General features: G+C 51.6%; 1 protein-coding gene across 3 annotated transcripts in view; it reads left to right on the top strand.

The window, feature by feature from the left end:
* The window catches only part of RSF1 (remodeling and spacing factor 1), a 73977-nt gene extending 59814 nt beyond the window's left edge, over positions 1–14163 (top strand). For all 3 annotated transcript variants that reach the window (XM_077341276.1, XM_077341275.1, XM_077341277.1), the window contains 3 exons: positions 2199–2422; positions 6787–6978; positions 11108–14163. In XM_077341276.1, coding sequence (XP_077197391.1) covers positions 2199–2422; positions 6787–6978; positions 11108–11655 — 964 coding nt within the window. In that variant the 3' untranslated portion in view covers positions 11656–14163. The remainder of the gene's footprint in view (positions 1–2198; positions 2423–6786; positions 6979–11107) is intronic.
* The last annotated feature ends 317 nt before the right edge of the window (positions 14164–14480 follow it).

The following is a 14480-nucleotide window of genomic DNA, read 5'->3' as shown; positions in this document are numbered from 1 at the left end:
TGACCTTGGAGGTCCCTTCCAACTCTATGAATCTAAATTCCATCTAAACCTCCGGAAGAAGTTCCTGACAGTCAGAGCGGTTTCTCAGTGGAACAGGCTTCCTCGGGAGGTGGTGGAAATGTTTAAACAGAGGCTGGAGAGCCATCAGATGGAGAGGCTGATTCTGTGAAGGCTCAAGGGGGTGGCAGGTGACAGTGGATGAGCGAGAGGGCTGTGAATAACAGTGCAGGGGGTTGGACTAGATGACCCAGGGGTCCCTTCCAACTCTATGCATCTATTAAAGCTTCACAGGTTCAAGCAGTGAACCTCCTGGGGGGTCCCTGGCCCAGAACATGCACCTTTCATCTACCAGGGCCTTTTCAACCCTGGCCACAACCTGGTGGAACGCTATGCCAGCAGAGATCTGGGGCCTGCAGGGCTTGTAAAACTGAGTTGTTCCACTGGGTGTCTTCCGACGTTGACCTCCTAGTCTACCCCGCTCCCCCTTCTCAAGTGCTCTACTCATAGACTTTATCAGTTTTAGCAGTTTCCTATTATTTTTATTCCTGTTGTTACTATTAGCCGTCCTGAGTCTGCTGCAGAATGGGAGGCCCATAATTTGAATTTATGAATACATAAGTTCACGCAGTGATTCTTCCTGAATTGTAATAATTTGTCAGTAGAAGAACCCATATTTGAGTGTTCCCTCCGTACCTTGATCAAGTCCTCTGCCTCTAGAAATCTAGCTTGTAGGCGAAAAAAGGGTTCTGGCCTTCTCCAGCATGCTAGTTTTCAAGTTGCAAGGAGGTTTTTTTTTTAATGCTGGTAAAATGAAGTCTGCGCTGTGGAATTGTCAGGATCCTGATACTGATCATAGAATCATAGAGTTGGAAGGGGCCACACAGGCCATCTAGTCATAGAATCATAGAATCATAGAGTTGGAAGGGGCCACACAGGCCATCTAGTCATAGAATCATAGAATCATAGAGTTGGAAGGGGCCACACAGGCCATCTAGTCATAGAATCATATAATCATAGAGTTGGAAGGGGCCATACAGGCCATCTAGTCCAACTGGCTGGAATATTACTGCTCTCTTAAATATCGCTTTAAAGCAGGGGTCTCTTAACTTTTCTGAGCATCACATCCCCAGTCAGCTTCTCTAATCAGCTGGCTTGTCATCTTTAGCAAAAGCAATAAAGAAACAAATTAAGGTTCAGGCTAAATTTGCTAAGGCTAAATTGCAATCCCTGTACAGGCCAATATGTTCCCCGTCAGCTTCACCTTCACATCATGCAATGCCCCCCCCCCCCACTTTCCCAGGCATATTTGTGACGCCCAGGTGTGAACCCCCAACCCCCAGACTCTGCGGCTCCGAGGACAGTGCTAGGTACATAGTACCAAAGCTTCTTCTCCTTCCAACGCCCGTAGCCTACACAGAGATCTAAATGAACCTATTCACAACCCCATACTCCCAAGCTCTCCAAACAATTCGTCCCTCCTGCAGAATACTTAAGGATAAAAAGAACACACACAGTAAAAACGATGGCAAAATGAAGAAGAAGAGATTCAAATGAGTAGCCGTGTTGGTCTGAAGTAGCACAATAAAATCAGAGTCCGGTAGCACCTTTAAGACCAACAAAGATTTATTCAAGGCATGATCTTTCGAGTGCAAGCACCCTTCGTCAGACTATGATCTTCTTACATGACAGGGAATATATAGCAAAAAATAAAAAAAATTAAAAAAGGACTCTGAAAAAGAAGAGAATGAGTTGATTTTTATACCTCGCTTTTCACTACCAAATGGAGCCTCAGATCGGTTTATGCTCACCTTCCCTACCTATCCGCACAACAGCCACCCTGTGAGGTAGGTGGGGCTGAGAGAGCTCTATCCGGACTGTGACTAGCCCAGGGACCCCCTGCTGGCTGCCTGTGGCAGAGCAAGGGATCAAACTGGCTCTCCAGATTAAAGCCCGCCGCTCTGACACCGAATCAGGGGGGCGCCTTCAGAATTTTGACGACAGCACAAAGTGGGGTCAGAGGAAGGGACCCTGCCATCTCCCCTTCCCTCTCCATGCAGATCGTCCGCCGTGGGCATAGCCCAAGAGGAGAGAGAGAGAGAGAGAGCTGGTGCTCTTTGGACCACGTCAAGCTGTCTTTTTTTTTTTTTTCTAACACTCTGTCTTTAAGGCTGTCCCCCACTGGCCTTCTGCCCTCGCAGGTCTCAGGACGAGTTTGTCGTCTCGGACGACCCCCTGGACGAAAGCGAGGAGGACCAGCCGTCCCACGACGAAAGCGACGCGGACTTCGGCCAGCGCCGGCCCCGGCGGCCCCACCCCAGGCCCATGCGGCAGAGCCGGAGGCTGCGGAGGAAAACGGTCCGGAAGCGCTACTCCGAAGACGACGAGGAGGACGACTCCGAGGAGAATGTAAGCGGGGACTCTGGTAAGTCGGACCCTCCATCCGCCTGCGGCTGAGCCCGGGGAGCTGAGCGCTCGGCCTTCGCCCAGAGTCCGCCCCTCCTCAAACCAGACCTGCTGGCCGGCCCTCTGGGTAATTCGGCGTCCTCCTTGCTGCTTCACCAGCTGCAGGGATTTGGCCTAGACCCTCCAATCGAGCAAGCTGCAGCCGACTGCAGGCGGGCAGGTCGTGGTGCGCATCCTGCATTGGGCAGGGGGCTGGACTAGATGGCCCTGGAGGCCCCTTCCAACTCCTTCACTCTATGGTCCTATACGGCAACCCATCATGGGATTTCCAAGGCAGGAGACCCTGAGAGGTGTGCACGTATGAACCAGGGCTGACCTTGCATAGGTTCCCACATCTGCTGAGATCAGGTGAGCCATCCAGGTTAGGGCTACAGGCATGCAGAGGTGGGTTTGCCATGGCCTGCCTCTCCATAGCAACCGTGGCCTTCCTTGCAGGGCTGACTTTGCTTAGGTTCCCAGATCTGCCGAGATGAGGTTAGCCCAGGCAGGGCAACAGACTTCACGAGGTGGTTTGGTATTGCCTGCCGCGACATAGAAATCCTACATTTCCATGTTCGTTTTCCCTCCGAGTCCTTAACCAGGGCCGAACCGGCTTAAGATCCAATGAGATTGGCTAACCCGGACTATCCAGTTCAGGGCAGATTGTCCAGTTCCTGACCGCCACCAACCCCCAAGCTAAGACTAGGCCTTGGGGGCCTGTTGATCCTGGGATTGTTGTCGCCAGTAGAAAGTTGGAACAAACTGGTGTCGGTAAATAGCTGCTTCTCCCAATTCCCAGGAAAACTCCCCGGGTCAGCACATACCTCCCACCCTCCTTTCGCCTGGCAGCACGGGACAGTTGGAATTGTATAAGAGGCTGTTGACCATAAAGGAAATAGGGCTTTAGCAAACGGAATTGGTCAAAAGGGGCCCTTCAACCGGGCCGACCTGGCTGTAGTTTATTGCACTCTTTGCTGTATGTACAAACATGTTCGCCCCGAATCGTTTTTCTAGTTTTTGTAACCTGGTTGTCGCATTGTTCGCCGTGTATCTTATATTGTTTGGTTTTTTTTAACACTTCCCCCCCCTGCATTGTTTTACCAATGTTGTAATCTGCTTTGAGTCTTTGACGAGAAAGGCAGACTGTTCAATAAAGGAAGGTCAACAAAAAAACATGGCTGGCAATTTCTTGGATGTAAATGGTTTAAATACGGATGGGTTTTCTTGTCATAGAGCTGTAAAGTTGGAAGGGGCCAGACAGGCTATCTAGGCCAACCCCCTGCTGAATGCAGGATCAGCATCCAGGATAAGTCTCTGTCCAGCCGCTGCTTGAAGACCACCAGTGAGGGGGAGCTCCCCACCTCTTGAGGCAGCCCATTCCACAGCTGAACTAGACTCCTAGAATCCTAGAGTGGGAAGGGGCCATGCAGGCCATCTAGTCCCACCCTCTGCTCAGTGCAGGATCAGCCTCAAGCATCCAGGAGATGGATCTGTCCAGCCGCTGCTTGAAGACCATCAGTGAAGGGAGCTCCCCACCTCCTTAGGCAGCCCCTTCCACTGCTGAACTAGACTCCTAGAATCCTAGAGTGGGAAGGGGTCATAGAAGCCATCTAGTCCCAGATCCTGCTCAGTGCAGGATCAGCCTCCAGCATCCAGGAGAAGGATCTGTCCAGCCACTGCTTGAAGATCTCCAGTGAGGGGGAGCTCCCCACCTCCTGAGGAAGCCCTTTCCTCTGCTGAACTAGACTCCTAGAATCCTAGAGTGGGAAGGGGCCATCCAGGCCATCTATCCCACCCCCTGCCCAATGCTGGATCCACCTCAAGCATCCAGGAGAAGGATCTGTCCAGCCGCTACTTGAAGACTGCCACTGAGGGGGAGCCCCCCATCTCTTTAGGCAGCCCATTCCACGGCTGAACTGCTCAGACTGTGGAATTCCCCCCCCCCATCCCGATATCTAGCCAATATCATTCTCCATGCAATTTAAAGCCATTCCTGCGAGTTCTCTCCTCTGCTGCTAACAGGAACCTTTCCCTGCCTTCCTCTAAGTAACAACCTTTCACACACTTAAAGGCAGCCATCATGTTGGAGGGTCAAAATGTCCCATGGACGACTTGATCAAGGCATTTCAAGCCTGTGCCCCTTTAAATCCCAAGCCGTGCACCCAAAGGGTGTACCGGAGCTTCCCTCGTTCAACATAGACCCCGCTTATGCCTCTTTAGCCATCCATCCCCTATGACAAACGCCCCGCTGGATTCTTCTCGGCGCACAGTATGAAATCCCAGCTGAATGGCTGAAGCTGTTATGTACTACTGAAGGCAGGAGCATACAGCACAGGGAGCACATTTGTTTGAGGGATCTTGCCCTTCTCCCCAGCGAGTCTGTCCAGTTGGGTAGAAGAAACAATTTTCCGCCACAACTGATAAGAATGTGGAATTTGCTTCCAGAGGATGTAGCGATGGGCCCCAGGCCTAGATGGCTTTTAAAGGGGGATTGGACAGATCCAGGTTTCTCGGTGGATGTGAGCCATGGTGACTCAGGGAAAACTCCACGTTCAAAGACGCTGAATCCGAGGGTCAGGAACTAGCATCACAGGAAGGCCTCAGCCTCTCTGTGCCCTGTTGTTCGATCTCCAGAGGGACTGGTTGGCCACAGTGTGGGGAAGGATGCTGGACCCAGCAAGGCCCTTCTCATGTTCTTACAAAGGCCTGCCCTGTTGACCATCCGGAGAAATCGGTTTGGCCACTGTCCGAGGTGGGATGCTGGGCTAGATAGATCAGTGGTCGGATCCAATATGGCTCTTTTCATGTTCTTATGAAGATCTGAGCCTCTGGGCCCTGTTGCTGACCATCCAGATAAATTGGTTGGCCACTGTGTGGGACGGGATGCTGGACTAGATGGATTGCTTGTCTGATCCAGCAGGATTCTTCTTGTGTCCCTATCAGGGGAAGGCCTTGGCCTCTATGCCCTGTTGTTCAATCTCCAGAGGAACGGGTTGGCCACCATGTGGGGCAGGACGCTGGACTAGATGGACCCTTGGTCTGATCCAGCAAGGCCCTTCTCATGTTCTTATGAAGCCTTGCCCTGTTGACCATCCAGAGAAATAGGTTGGCCACTGTCCGAGGTGGGATGCTGGGAGCTTCTGTGCCCTGTTCTTGACCATCCAGATAAATTGGCTGGCCACTGTGTGGGACGGGATGCTGGACTGGATGGATAGCTGGTCTAATCCAGCAGGGTTCATCTTGTGTTCTTATCAGGGAACTGGTTGGTCCCTCTGTGAGACGGGAGGCTGGACTGGAGGGACCCTCCCTGGCCTGACCCAGCAGGGCTCTTCTGAGGGTCTTGTCAGGAGAAGGCCTCGGCCTCTCTGCCCTGTGGCTGGCACTGCAGAGGAACTGGCTGGCCCCTGGGTGAGACGGGAGGCTGGACTGGAGGGACCCTCCCTGGTCTGACCCAGCAGGGCTCTCCTGAGGGTCTTCTCAGGGGAAGGCCTCGGCCTCCCTGCCCTGTGGCTGGCCCTGCAGAGGAACTGGCTGGCCCCTGGGTGAGACGGGAGGCTGGACTGGAGGGACCCTCCCTGGTCTGGCCCAGCAGGGCTCTTCTGAGGGTCTTCTCAGGGGAAGGCCTCGGCCTCTGTGCCCTGTGGCTGGCCCTGCAGAGGAACTGGCTGGCCCCTGGGTGAGACGGGAGGCTGGACTGGAGGGACCCTCCCTGGCCTGACCCAGCAGGGCTCTTCTGAGGGTCTTCTCAGGGGAAGGCCTCGGCCTCTCTGCCCTGTGGCTGGCCCTGCAGAGGAACTGGCTGGCCCCTGGGTGAGACGGGAGGCTGCATGAGATGGACCATGGTCTTATCCAGCAGGGCTCTTCTAGTCTTCAGGTGGCAAGACTGCAAGGTGGCAGCCGAGGAAGTTTCCGTCAACAAGCCAGTGTTTTTTCTTACGTGCGACCCTGTGGGAACCAAAGTTCTTGGTGAACTGGGTGCTATGCTACTTTAAGTGCCCACCCCCCATCCCTAACAACCAGGTGTCAATTTCTATCCAATGACTCTACAGCACAGGTGGCCCAACCATGACTCTCCAGATGTCCATGGACTACAATTCCCACGAGCCCCTGCCAGCACATGCTCCTGGGAATTGTAGTCCACGGACATCTGGAGAGCGCAGTTTGGGCATCGCTGCCGTGAAGTGTGTTTTCCCACTGGGAACGAATTGGAAAGACCGAATTACCCCTCTGGTAGTGGCCACATTTACCCTTGGGGAAGGGGGTCCGCACCTCCGGGTTCCCCCACTGCACAGCCTTAACTTGCGCGGTTCTTTCTCTTCCTCCCTCCCACCCTTCGCCAAGCAGAGAGCGACGCTTCTTCGGAATACAGCGACGAGGATTACCTGGAGACCCGGCGGAGGAGGTCTCGGCGGAACCAGAAGAGACAAGTCAACTACAAGGAGGATTCGGAAAGCGACGGCTCTCAGAAGAGCTTCCGATACGGGAAAGAGCTGAGAAGAGTCCATAAGCGCAGGCTTTCCAGTTCAGAGAGCGAAGGTAAAATAAATCCTTGCCCCATGCTCAGGCCCTAGGATCAATCGAAATTAATTTACGGCCATTCAGACCAAAATTAAAATAAAAAGGTAAAGGTCTCCCCTGTGCAAGCACTGGGTCATGTCTGACCCTTGGGGTGACGCCCTCCAGCGTTTTCATGGCAGACTCAATACAGGGTGGTTTGCCAGTGCCTTCCCCAGTCATTACCGTTTACCCCCCAGCAAGCTGGGTACTCATTTTACCGACCTCGGAAGGATGGAAGGCTGAGTCAACCTTGAGCCGGCTGCTGGGATCGAACTCCCAGCCTCATGGGCAGAGCTTTCAGACTGCATGTCTGCTGCCTTACCGCTCTGCGCCATACCTTTTAAAATTAAAATACAAGCAATTAAAAACTAAGACAATTTAAAAAGAGAAAAAACAGTAATAGTGCTATAAACATTTTAAAAGATCTGACAACATAAAAACGTTAAGTGTTACATTCAATATTTAGAACATAGTTTAAGTTGCCAGTGACAAATGACTCTGGATCAGAGAGAAATGTTCTGATCCACGTACATAGTAAGCAATTTCATGGCGGCCGTGCAAAATTTAGCTGTGCAGAGAGTTCTTTGCCTGTCTTCGTCTTGAAGCAGCACCTTGATTTTCTCCTTTGGGGAAGATCTTGGGTAGGTGTTCAAAATTGGCTGAATAAAGTTACCCGTGGAGCAGAACAGAAGCACATGTTTGTCTGACTCTATCCATCCGCTGGCAGAAGGACAGAGTTGCTGAGCAAGGGTTTTTGTTTTTGTGACGCCCCTCCAACACAGCTGTAGGTAGAGCTGAGCTCAGGCCCTAGTAGACTTTACCCTAAGACAGCAAGAGAGAGAGAAAGAGAGAGACTATCAAGTACTGTAGAGTCCCCTGTTGACGTTTCATTTACTCAGTAATAAAAAAAGCAAGAGTCCAGGAGCACCTTCAAGACTAACAAAATTTGTGGCATAAGTCGCTTCTCTCTACTGCAGATGCTGAGAAAAGCTTCTCCCCTGCTACAAACGTTGTTAGTCTTGAAGGTGCTCCTGGACCCTTGCCCTTTTCTACTGCTAAAGGTAAAGGTCAAGGTACCCCCTGGGCAAGCACCAGGTCATGTCTGACCCTTGGGGTGACGCCCTCCAGCGTTTTCTTGGCAGACTCAATACGGGGTGGTTTGCCAGGGCCTTCCCCAGTCATTACCGTTTACCCCCCAGCAAGCTGGGTACTCATTTTACCGACCTCGGAAGGATGGAAGGCTGAGTCAACCTTGAGCCGGCTGCTGGGATCGAACTCCCAGCCTCATGGGCAGAGCTTTCAGACTGCATGTCTGCTGCCTTACCGCTCTGCGCCATACCTTTTAAAATTAAAATACAAGCAATTAAAAACTAAGACAATTTAAAAAGAGAAAAAACAGTAATAGTGCTATAAACATTTTAAAAGATCTGACAACATAAAAACGTTAAGTGTTACATTCAATATTTAGAACATAGTTTAAGTTGCCAGTGACAAATGACTCTGGATCAGAGAGAAATGTTCTGATCCACGTACATAGTAAGCAATTTCATGGCGGCCGTGCAAAATTTAGCTGTGCAGAGAGTTCTTTGCCTGTCTTCGTCTTGAAGCAGCACCTTGATTTTCTCCTTTGGGGAAGATCTTGGGTAGGTGTTCAAAATTGGCTGAATAAAGTTACCCGTGGAGCAGAACAGAAGCACATGTTTGTCTGACTCTATCCATCCGCTGGCAGAAGGACAGAGTTGCTGAGCAAGGGTTTTTGTTTTTGTGACGCCCCTCCAACACAGCTGTAGGTAGAGCTGAGCTCAGGCCCTAGTAGACTTTACCCTAAGACAGCAAGAGAGAGAGAAAGAGAGAGACTATCAAGTACTGTAGAGTCCCCTGTTGACGTTTCATTTACTCAGTAATAAAAAAAGCAAGAGTCCAGGAGCACCTTCAAGACTAACAAAATTTGTGGCATAAGTCGCTTCTCTCTACTGCAGATGCTGAGAAAAGCTTCTCCCCTGCTACAAACGTTGTTAGTCTTGAAGGTGCTCCTGGACCCTTGCCCTTTTCTACTGCTAAAGGTAAAGGTCAAGGTACCCCCTGGGCAAGCACCAGGTCATGTCTGACCCTTGGGGTGACGCCCTCCAGCGTTTTCTTGGCAGACTCAATACGGGGTGGTTTGCCAGGGCCTTCCCCAGTCATTACAGTTTACCCCCCAGCGAGCAGGGTACTCATTTTACCGACCTCGGAAGGATGGAAGGCTGAGTCGACCTTGAGCCGGCTGTTGGGGTGAACTCCCAGCCTCATAGGCAGAGCTTTCAGACTGCGTGTCTGCTGCCTTACCACTCTGCGCCACAAGAGACAGACTCACACGCCTTCCGTTTTGATTGGTCTCCCTGGAAGGCTCCCCATTTAGCCATACAGAAATCCATCTTCCTTGTGATAGAAGGACTGATGGACTCACATTCTAGTTGTATCTGAGGAAGGGAGCGGGAACTCGCAAAAGCTCACCCTCTGTGACAAATATTTTGTTCGTCCTTAATGTGCTACTGGATTTCTGAAGAAGTGAGCTACTACTCATGAAAGCTTTTCCCCTGCCACAAATTTGGTCAGCTCCTGAACTCTTAGTATTTTCTTGAAGAAGAAGAGCTTGTTTTTATACCCCACTTTTAACTGAAGGAGTTTCAAAGAGGCTAACAAACGCCTTCCCTTCCTCTCCCCACAACGGGCACGCTGTGAGGGAGGTGAGGCTGAGAGAGCTCTGACTGGACTGCTTGGTCAGAACAGCATTACCAGGTCTGTGACTAGCCCATGGTCACCCATCTGCTGCATGTGGAGGAGCAGGGAATCGAAAGACAGCAAGCTTGGTGTAGTGGTTAGGAGTGCGGACTTCTAATCTGGCGAGCTGGGTTGGATTCCCTGCTCCCCAACATGCAGCCAGCTGGGTGACCTTGGGCTCGCCACAGCCTTGATAAAGCTGTTCTGACCGAGCAGGAATCTCAGGGCTCTCTCAGCCTCTGCTACCTCACAGGGTGCCTGTTGTGGGGAGAGGAAAGGGAAGGTGATTAGAAGCCCCTTTGAGACTCCTTCCAGTAGAGAAAAGCGGCATATAAGAACCAACTCTTCTTCTTCTTCAGTAATCTCAGGGCCCTCTCAGCCTTAGTACCAGAGAAGAGCACCCCCGTCAGTGGAGTGATCCAACCCTTGGTTGGAGAGGCTGATTCTGTGAAAGTTCAACGGGGTAGCAGGTGACAGTGGATGAGTGATTGGGATGTGAGTGTCCTGCATAGTGCAGGGGGTTGGACTAGATGACCCAGGATGTCCCTTCCAACTCTATGATTCTATGATTCTATATTTCCAAGCTTTCCTCTTGCATCAGTTGCTGCAGAAGCGTGGTGGGCAAATTTAGCAGTCAGCTTTGATTGCCGTCGATTGCTATTTTTCTTTGGGTTATGAATGGCTAGTTCTCCAACGTGTATAGCAGGGCTGGTGAACCGGTGCTTCTCCAGATGTCCGTGGACTACAATTACGGGAATTATGGGATTACTAGGCAGAAAGCCCGTTGCACTCAGGAATGCAGTAGGTGCTAGCAGTGGGCCTCGCTGTCGCTGTTGCCCTACCTGCTCGTCGTGCTCGTGGTGGGTGGGCCGCTTGACGTTGAGGGCCACCGGTCCTGTGCTGTGGGTCCCCCGACACCTCTGCAGCTGCCCAGCCTACTGGTGACCTGGCAAACTGTGGCCGGGCCACGGTGCCAGAGATGCTTCCTCTTGGTGGCCAGGTTGCTGCCTTTTGGGGGCGGGCATTCTAGGGGCCAGCCCAATCCGGACACGCCCATCTTTGCTAGGCACTCCCGGATTAGCCCATGGAGGGTGTCTGGCTGGAAGTGGTGAGTGGACAGCCAGAAACAGAGCCCGTATACGCTCTGGACACGCTCCTCCCACAGTCGCTCTACTGAAATATTAGAGCCACTAAGTAGTAAGGATGTACTATTATGGGAATTGTAGTCCACGGACATCTAGAGAACCACCATTTGGCCTCACCTGAAGGGGAGGAAGGGGAGGAAACAGTACGGCCATGGGTGTCTCCAGATGATGTTAATGGCTCTGAGTCTGCTGTTTATTTGCAGAGAGCTACGTGAGCAAGGACTCCGAAGATGACAAGCCCGCTAAGGCGTCCAAGAGGTCAGTTCAGAAACGCAGCCACAGCACGGACGAGTACTCCGAGGAAGAGGACGGGCGGCCCATCCGGAAGCGGCTGAATCGGATCGAAACGGACGACGAAGACGAAGGCGAGAGCGACACGGGCAAGGCGACCCCGCTCAGCAAGCCCGCGGCCCCCAGCGCACCCCAAGACGCCCCGAAGAAGTCCTGCTACCGGATAGAAAGCGACGAGGACGACGACTTCGACAACGTCGGGAAAGTCGAAAGCCCGTTGGACTACAGTCTGGTGGACTTGCCTTCCACCAACGGGCAGAGCCCCGGGAAAACGATCGAGAACTTGATTGGCAAGCCTGGCGAGAAGACTCCCGCCCCCAAGGACAGCACAGCCAATGCCAGCTTAGCGCCCAATGGGACAAGCGGGGGCCAAGAGGCGGTAGGGCCGGAGGAAGACGAGGACGAGCTTTTGCGAGTGACGGACCTCGTCGACTACGTCTGTAACAGTGAACAGTTATAAGACTTCCATTTTTTTTTTGTGCTAATTTATTCCACGGTAGCTCATACCAGCGGGCCAGTTATTAAAAGGTGTTTTATTTTTCCTAGAAAACTCTCCACTACAGTATCACTTTTTAGCAGTCAGAGTTTCACCAGTCCTGCAGTCCGGGTCCCCCGACCGCCCCTTCCCCGTTTTCCCGTGAAGCGACCGGTCCTTTTTGCAGCTCTTTTGAAGATAATTACTGTTCAATTCCCCTCTTCTGATTCTCTTCTTCCCTCCACTCCTTCGTCCAGTTCCCCGGTCCTACGTAACTTCATCCACAGAGAGACCTTGTAGTAAATGAGAGATTTGTATATTTTTCGACTTTCTATTTCACGAGTGCATAGAAACGTCTGGGAAGAAACGGAGGGCGGACGGGAAGAAAGCATTCCAGGTCGGCCTCGGCCCGCAATCTGGGGTGTGTACGGGGGGAAACGGGAGGGCAGGGGTGCAGGTCAAGCACTTGTCCTCTGACTTTTTCATACGAGATATATATTATATTTAAATGTTCACAACTTAGATGACAATTTTAACCTGCAAGTTTTAAAGGGGAGGGGGAAGAATTTAACCATCTTCACCGTTGCAGTTTTGTGACTCGTCGGTTAACTTACCATAGATCGTTTTTAGTAATTGCCTTCCTGGAAAATTAGCCTGCGTCGACCCCGAGGATTACCCAAGCCGGAGAGAAGTGGAGGTAGCACAGAAGAGAGGGGGGCGGGAACTCTCGTATCTTTTTAATTCACAATTCCCCTAATAAAATAGCTTTTAAAAATATAAATTGGGTACAGTAAGAAGTGTATTATCATGATGTTTCGACAACCACAGTAGCGGTGAGTTCCTAAACTGGCCTGTTATTTTCGTTATAATCCGTGTATGTTGTCTGTCGGGAGGGAAGTGCACGTTCGGCGACGAAAGGGTCAGGATTCGCAGCGGATCCCTCCCGGCGGTCTTACGTAAAGTCACGGCCGAAGACGACTAAAAAGCCCTTTCCCCTTTTACGCTCTTCGTTATCTACTTCAAATTGAAGTTCATTGGGGAACCCGTTTTCCATCTTAGCGGTTTTCTGTTCCTGCAGGCGTTTTACGTATCTTAGAGCGATTGACTTCGCGCATCTGTCAGAGCGTACCGTTTCTGAGCGTCCGTGTTAGTTGGCAGGCCACTTATGCGTCTAGCATGCATTTTTTAAAACGATTGTCACGTGGCCAGCTGCTTTAGAAGAGCTTGATTCATGTCCAGAAGCGTCTGAGAGACCGACCAGAGTATTCGGGATATGACTCAAGTATCGAGTGCAAGCTCTCTTTGTCGGATAGAGACCTACATTCCTACTTGCATCTGATGATGGGAAATTCTGTTCGGTCTCTAAGGCACTACCGGACCCGAATCTAACTGTCCCGTCGCACACCCAACAAAACTACCCTGTGCGACTATGCTGTTGAAAAGGGAGCATTTTGGGAGAAAGCACTTTGTCACGAAGGTGTCCCCGTTCTTGGAGACGGTCAGCATAACGTCAGGCCGACATTCGTATCCCCTCTTGTTCAGTGCGTAGTGAGCGAGCAAGGGTTTGACCCACCCTCTTGCTTCCCACTTCACACCTGTTTGAGATTTTGGGAGTACGTGTGTGTCGAAGTCTGCCTTTACACAGCTTTGGGATCCGGAACGGTCACACCGCTCTCTCCTTCGATTTTGTTTCTTTCCCGATTGATTCTGGTGCCGAGTCCGTTGCTGGCAATGGGTGGCATCAGGCTTGCTGCTGGCATTTGGGTCAGAGTTTTCTCTCTGCCTCCCCGCCGTTGCTCCTCCCCCCTTTGCCCTTGCACATTATATCGGTAGGAATTTGTCTGTAGCAAAGCACTTCTGTTTTTAATTGTGATTCCGTTTGGTCTGTACGAAACCCCTGTGTAGGAAACCCCGTGATTCCCCCCTCCAAACATAGCCCCTTGTATCCCTTTAACATTACCACGTTAGCATTACAGGGAACTCTCCAGCCGTAGGAATCTTCTTTGTTTTAGAGACGTTTGTACCCTCCCAATCAAGTTGCCCCACCCCGACTAAGTGCCCCCCCTCCCTACTTCTTCCACTCATTTGCCTTTCAGATCCTTTGCAAGGGCAGATGGTTCCCGTAGCTTTTCAGCAGTCCCCCTAAGCACTCCTTGAAGTGTGGGAAGGGAAGGGCAGAGGGGGCTCTGCTGGTGGGGAGCCAGACCTGCGTCCAAAGCAGTTATGACCCGAACCACGGTTGAGCGCTGGCTTGTGTGTGAATCCTGCCGTTGCACAAGGCAGTAACTTCTTTTGGCAAGAGAGCTTTAAGGAAAGTGTTGCTCTTTTGTGGTGAACGGTCATCCCAGCAAGCTAATGTCAGTCTATGAATCTGCATCGCTCGGCGTTTTCTTCAGTGGGGTTTGAGCCCTGCTCAAAGCTATCCTCTTTGCACTCAACAGCAATGTGGCTTTTAAACTATAGACCAGGGGTAGTCAAACTGCGGCCCTCCAGATGTCCATGGACTACAATTCCCATGAGCCCCTGCCAGCAAACGCTGGCAGGGGCTCATGGGAACTGTAGTCCATGGACATCTGGAGGGCCGCATTTTGACTACCCCTGCCCTTAATCTTTCTCTCTTCCTTTTCTCTCCCCCGCCCCCAAGCTTTAGGCAAAGGTTGTTCCCATTCCAGGTTCTAGGCAACTGCTCCTTTATCAGGTTTGGGCCATTTGAGTCTTTTGGCTTCCTCATCTAATCACGCCAGCGTTTCCTGCGAGCGAGACGGTATCTGATCGTGTCATAACGCTCTCGGGCATTTTCTCCGATCCCG

This window comes from Paroedura picta, chromosome 6 (assembly GCF_049243985.1).
Source record: "Paroedura picta isolate Pp20150507F chromosome 6, Ppicta_v3.0, whole genome shotgun sequence".
In the NCBI taxonomy this organism is placed as follows: Eukaryota; Metazoa; Chordata; class Lepidosauria; order Squamata; family Gekkonidae; genus Paroedura; species Paroedura picta.
The sequence above is the reverse complement of the archived record's forward strand: the minus strand, read 5'-3'. Positions and strand labels throughout refer to the sequence as shown.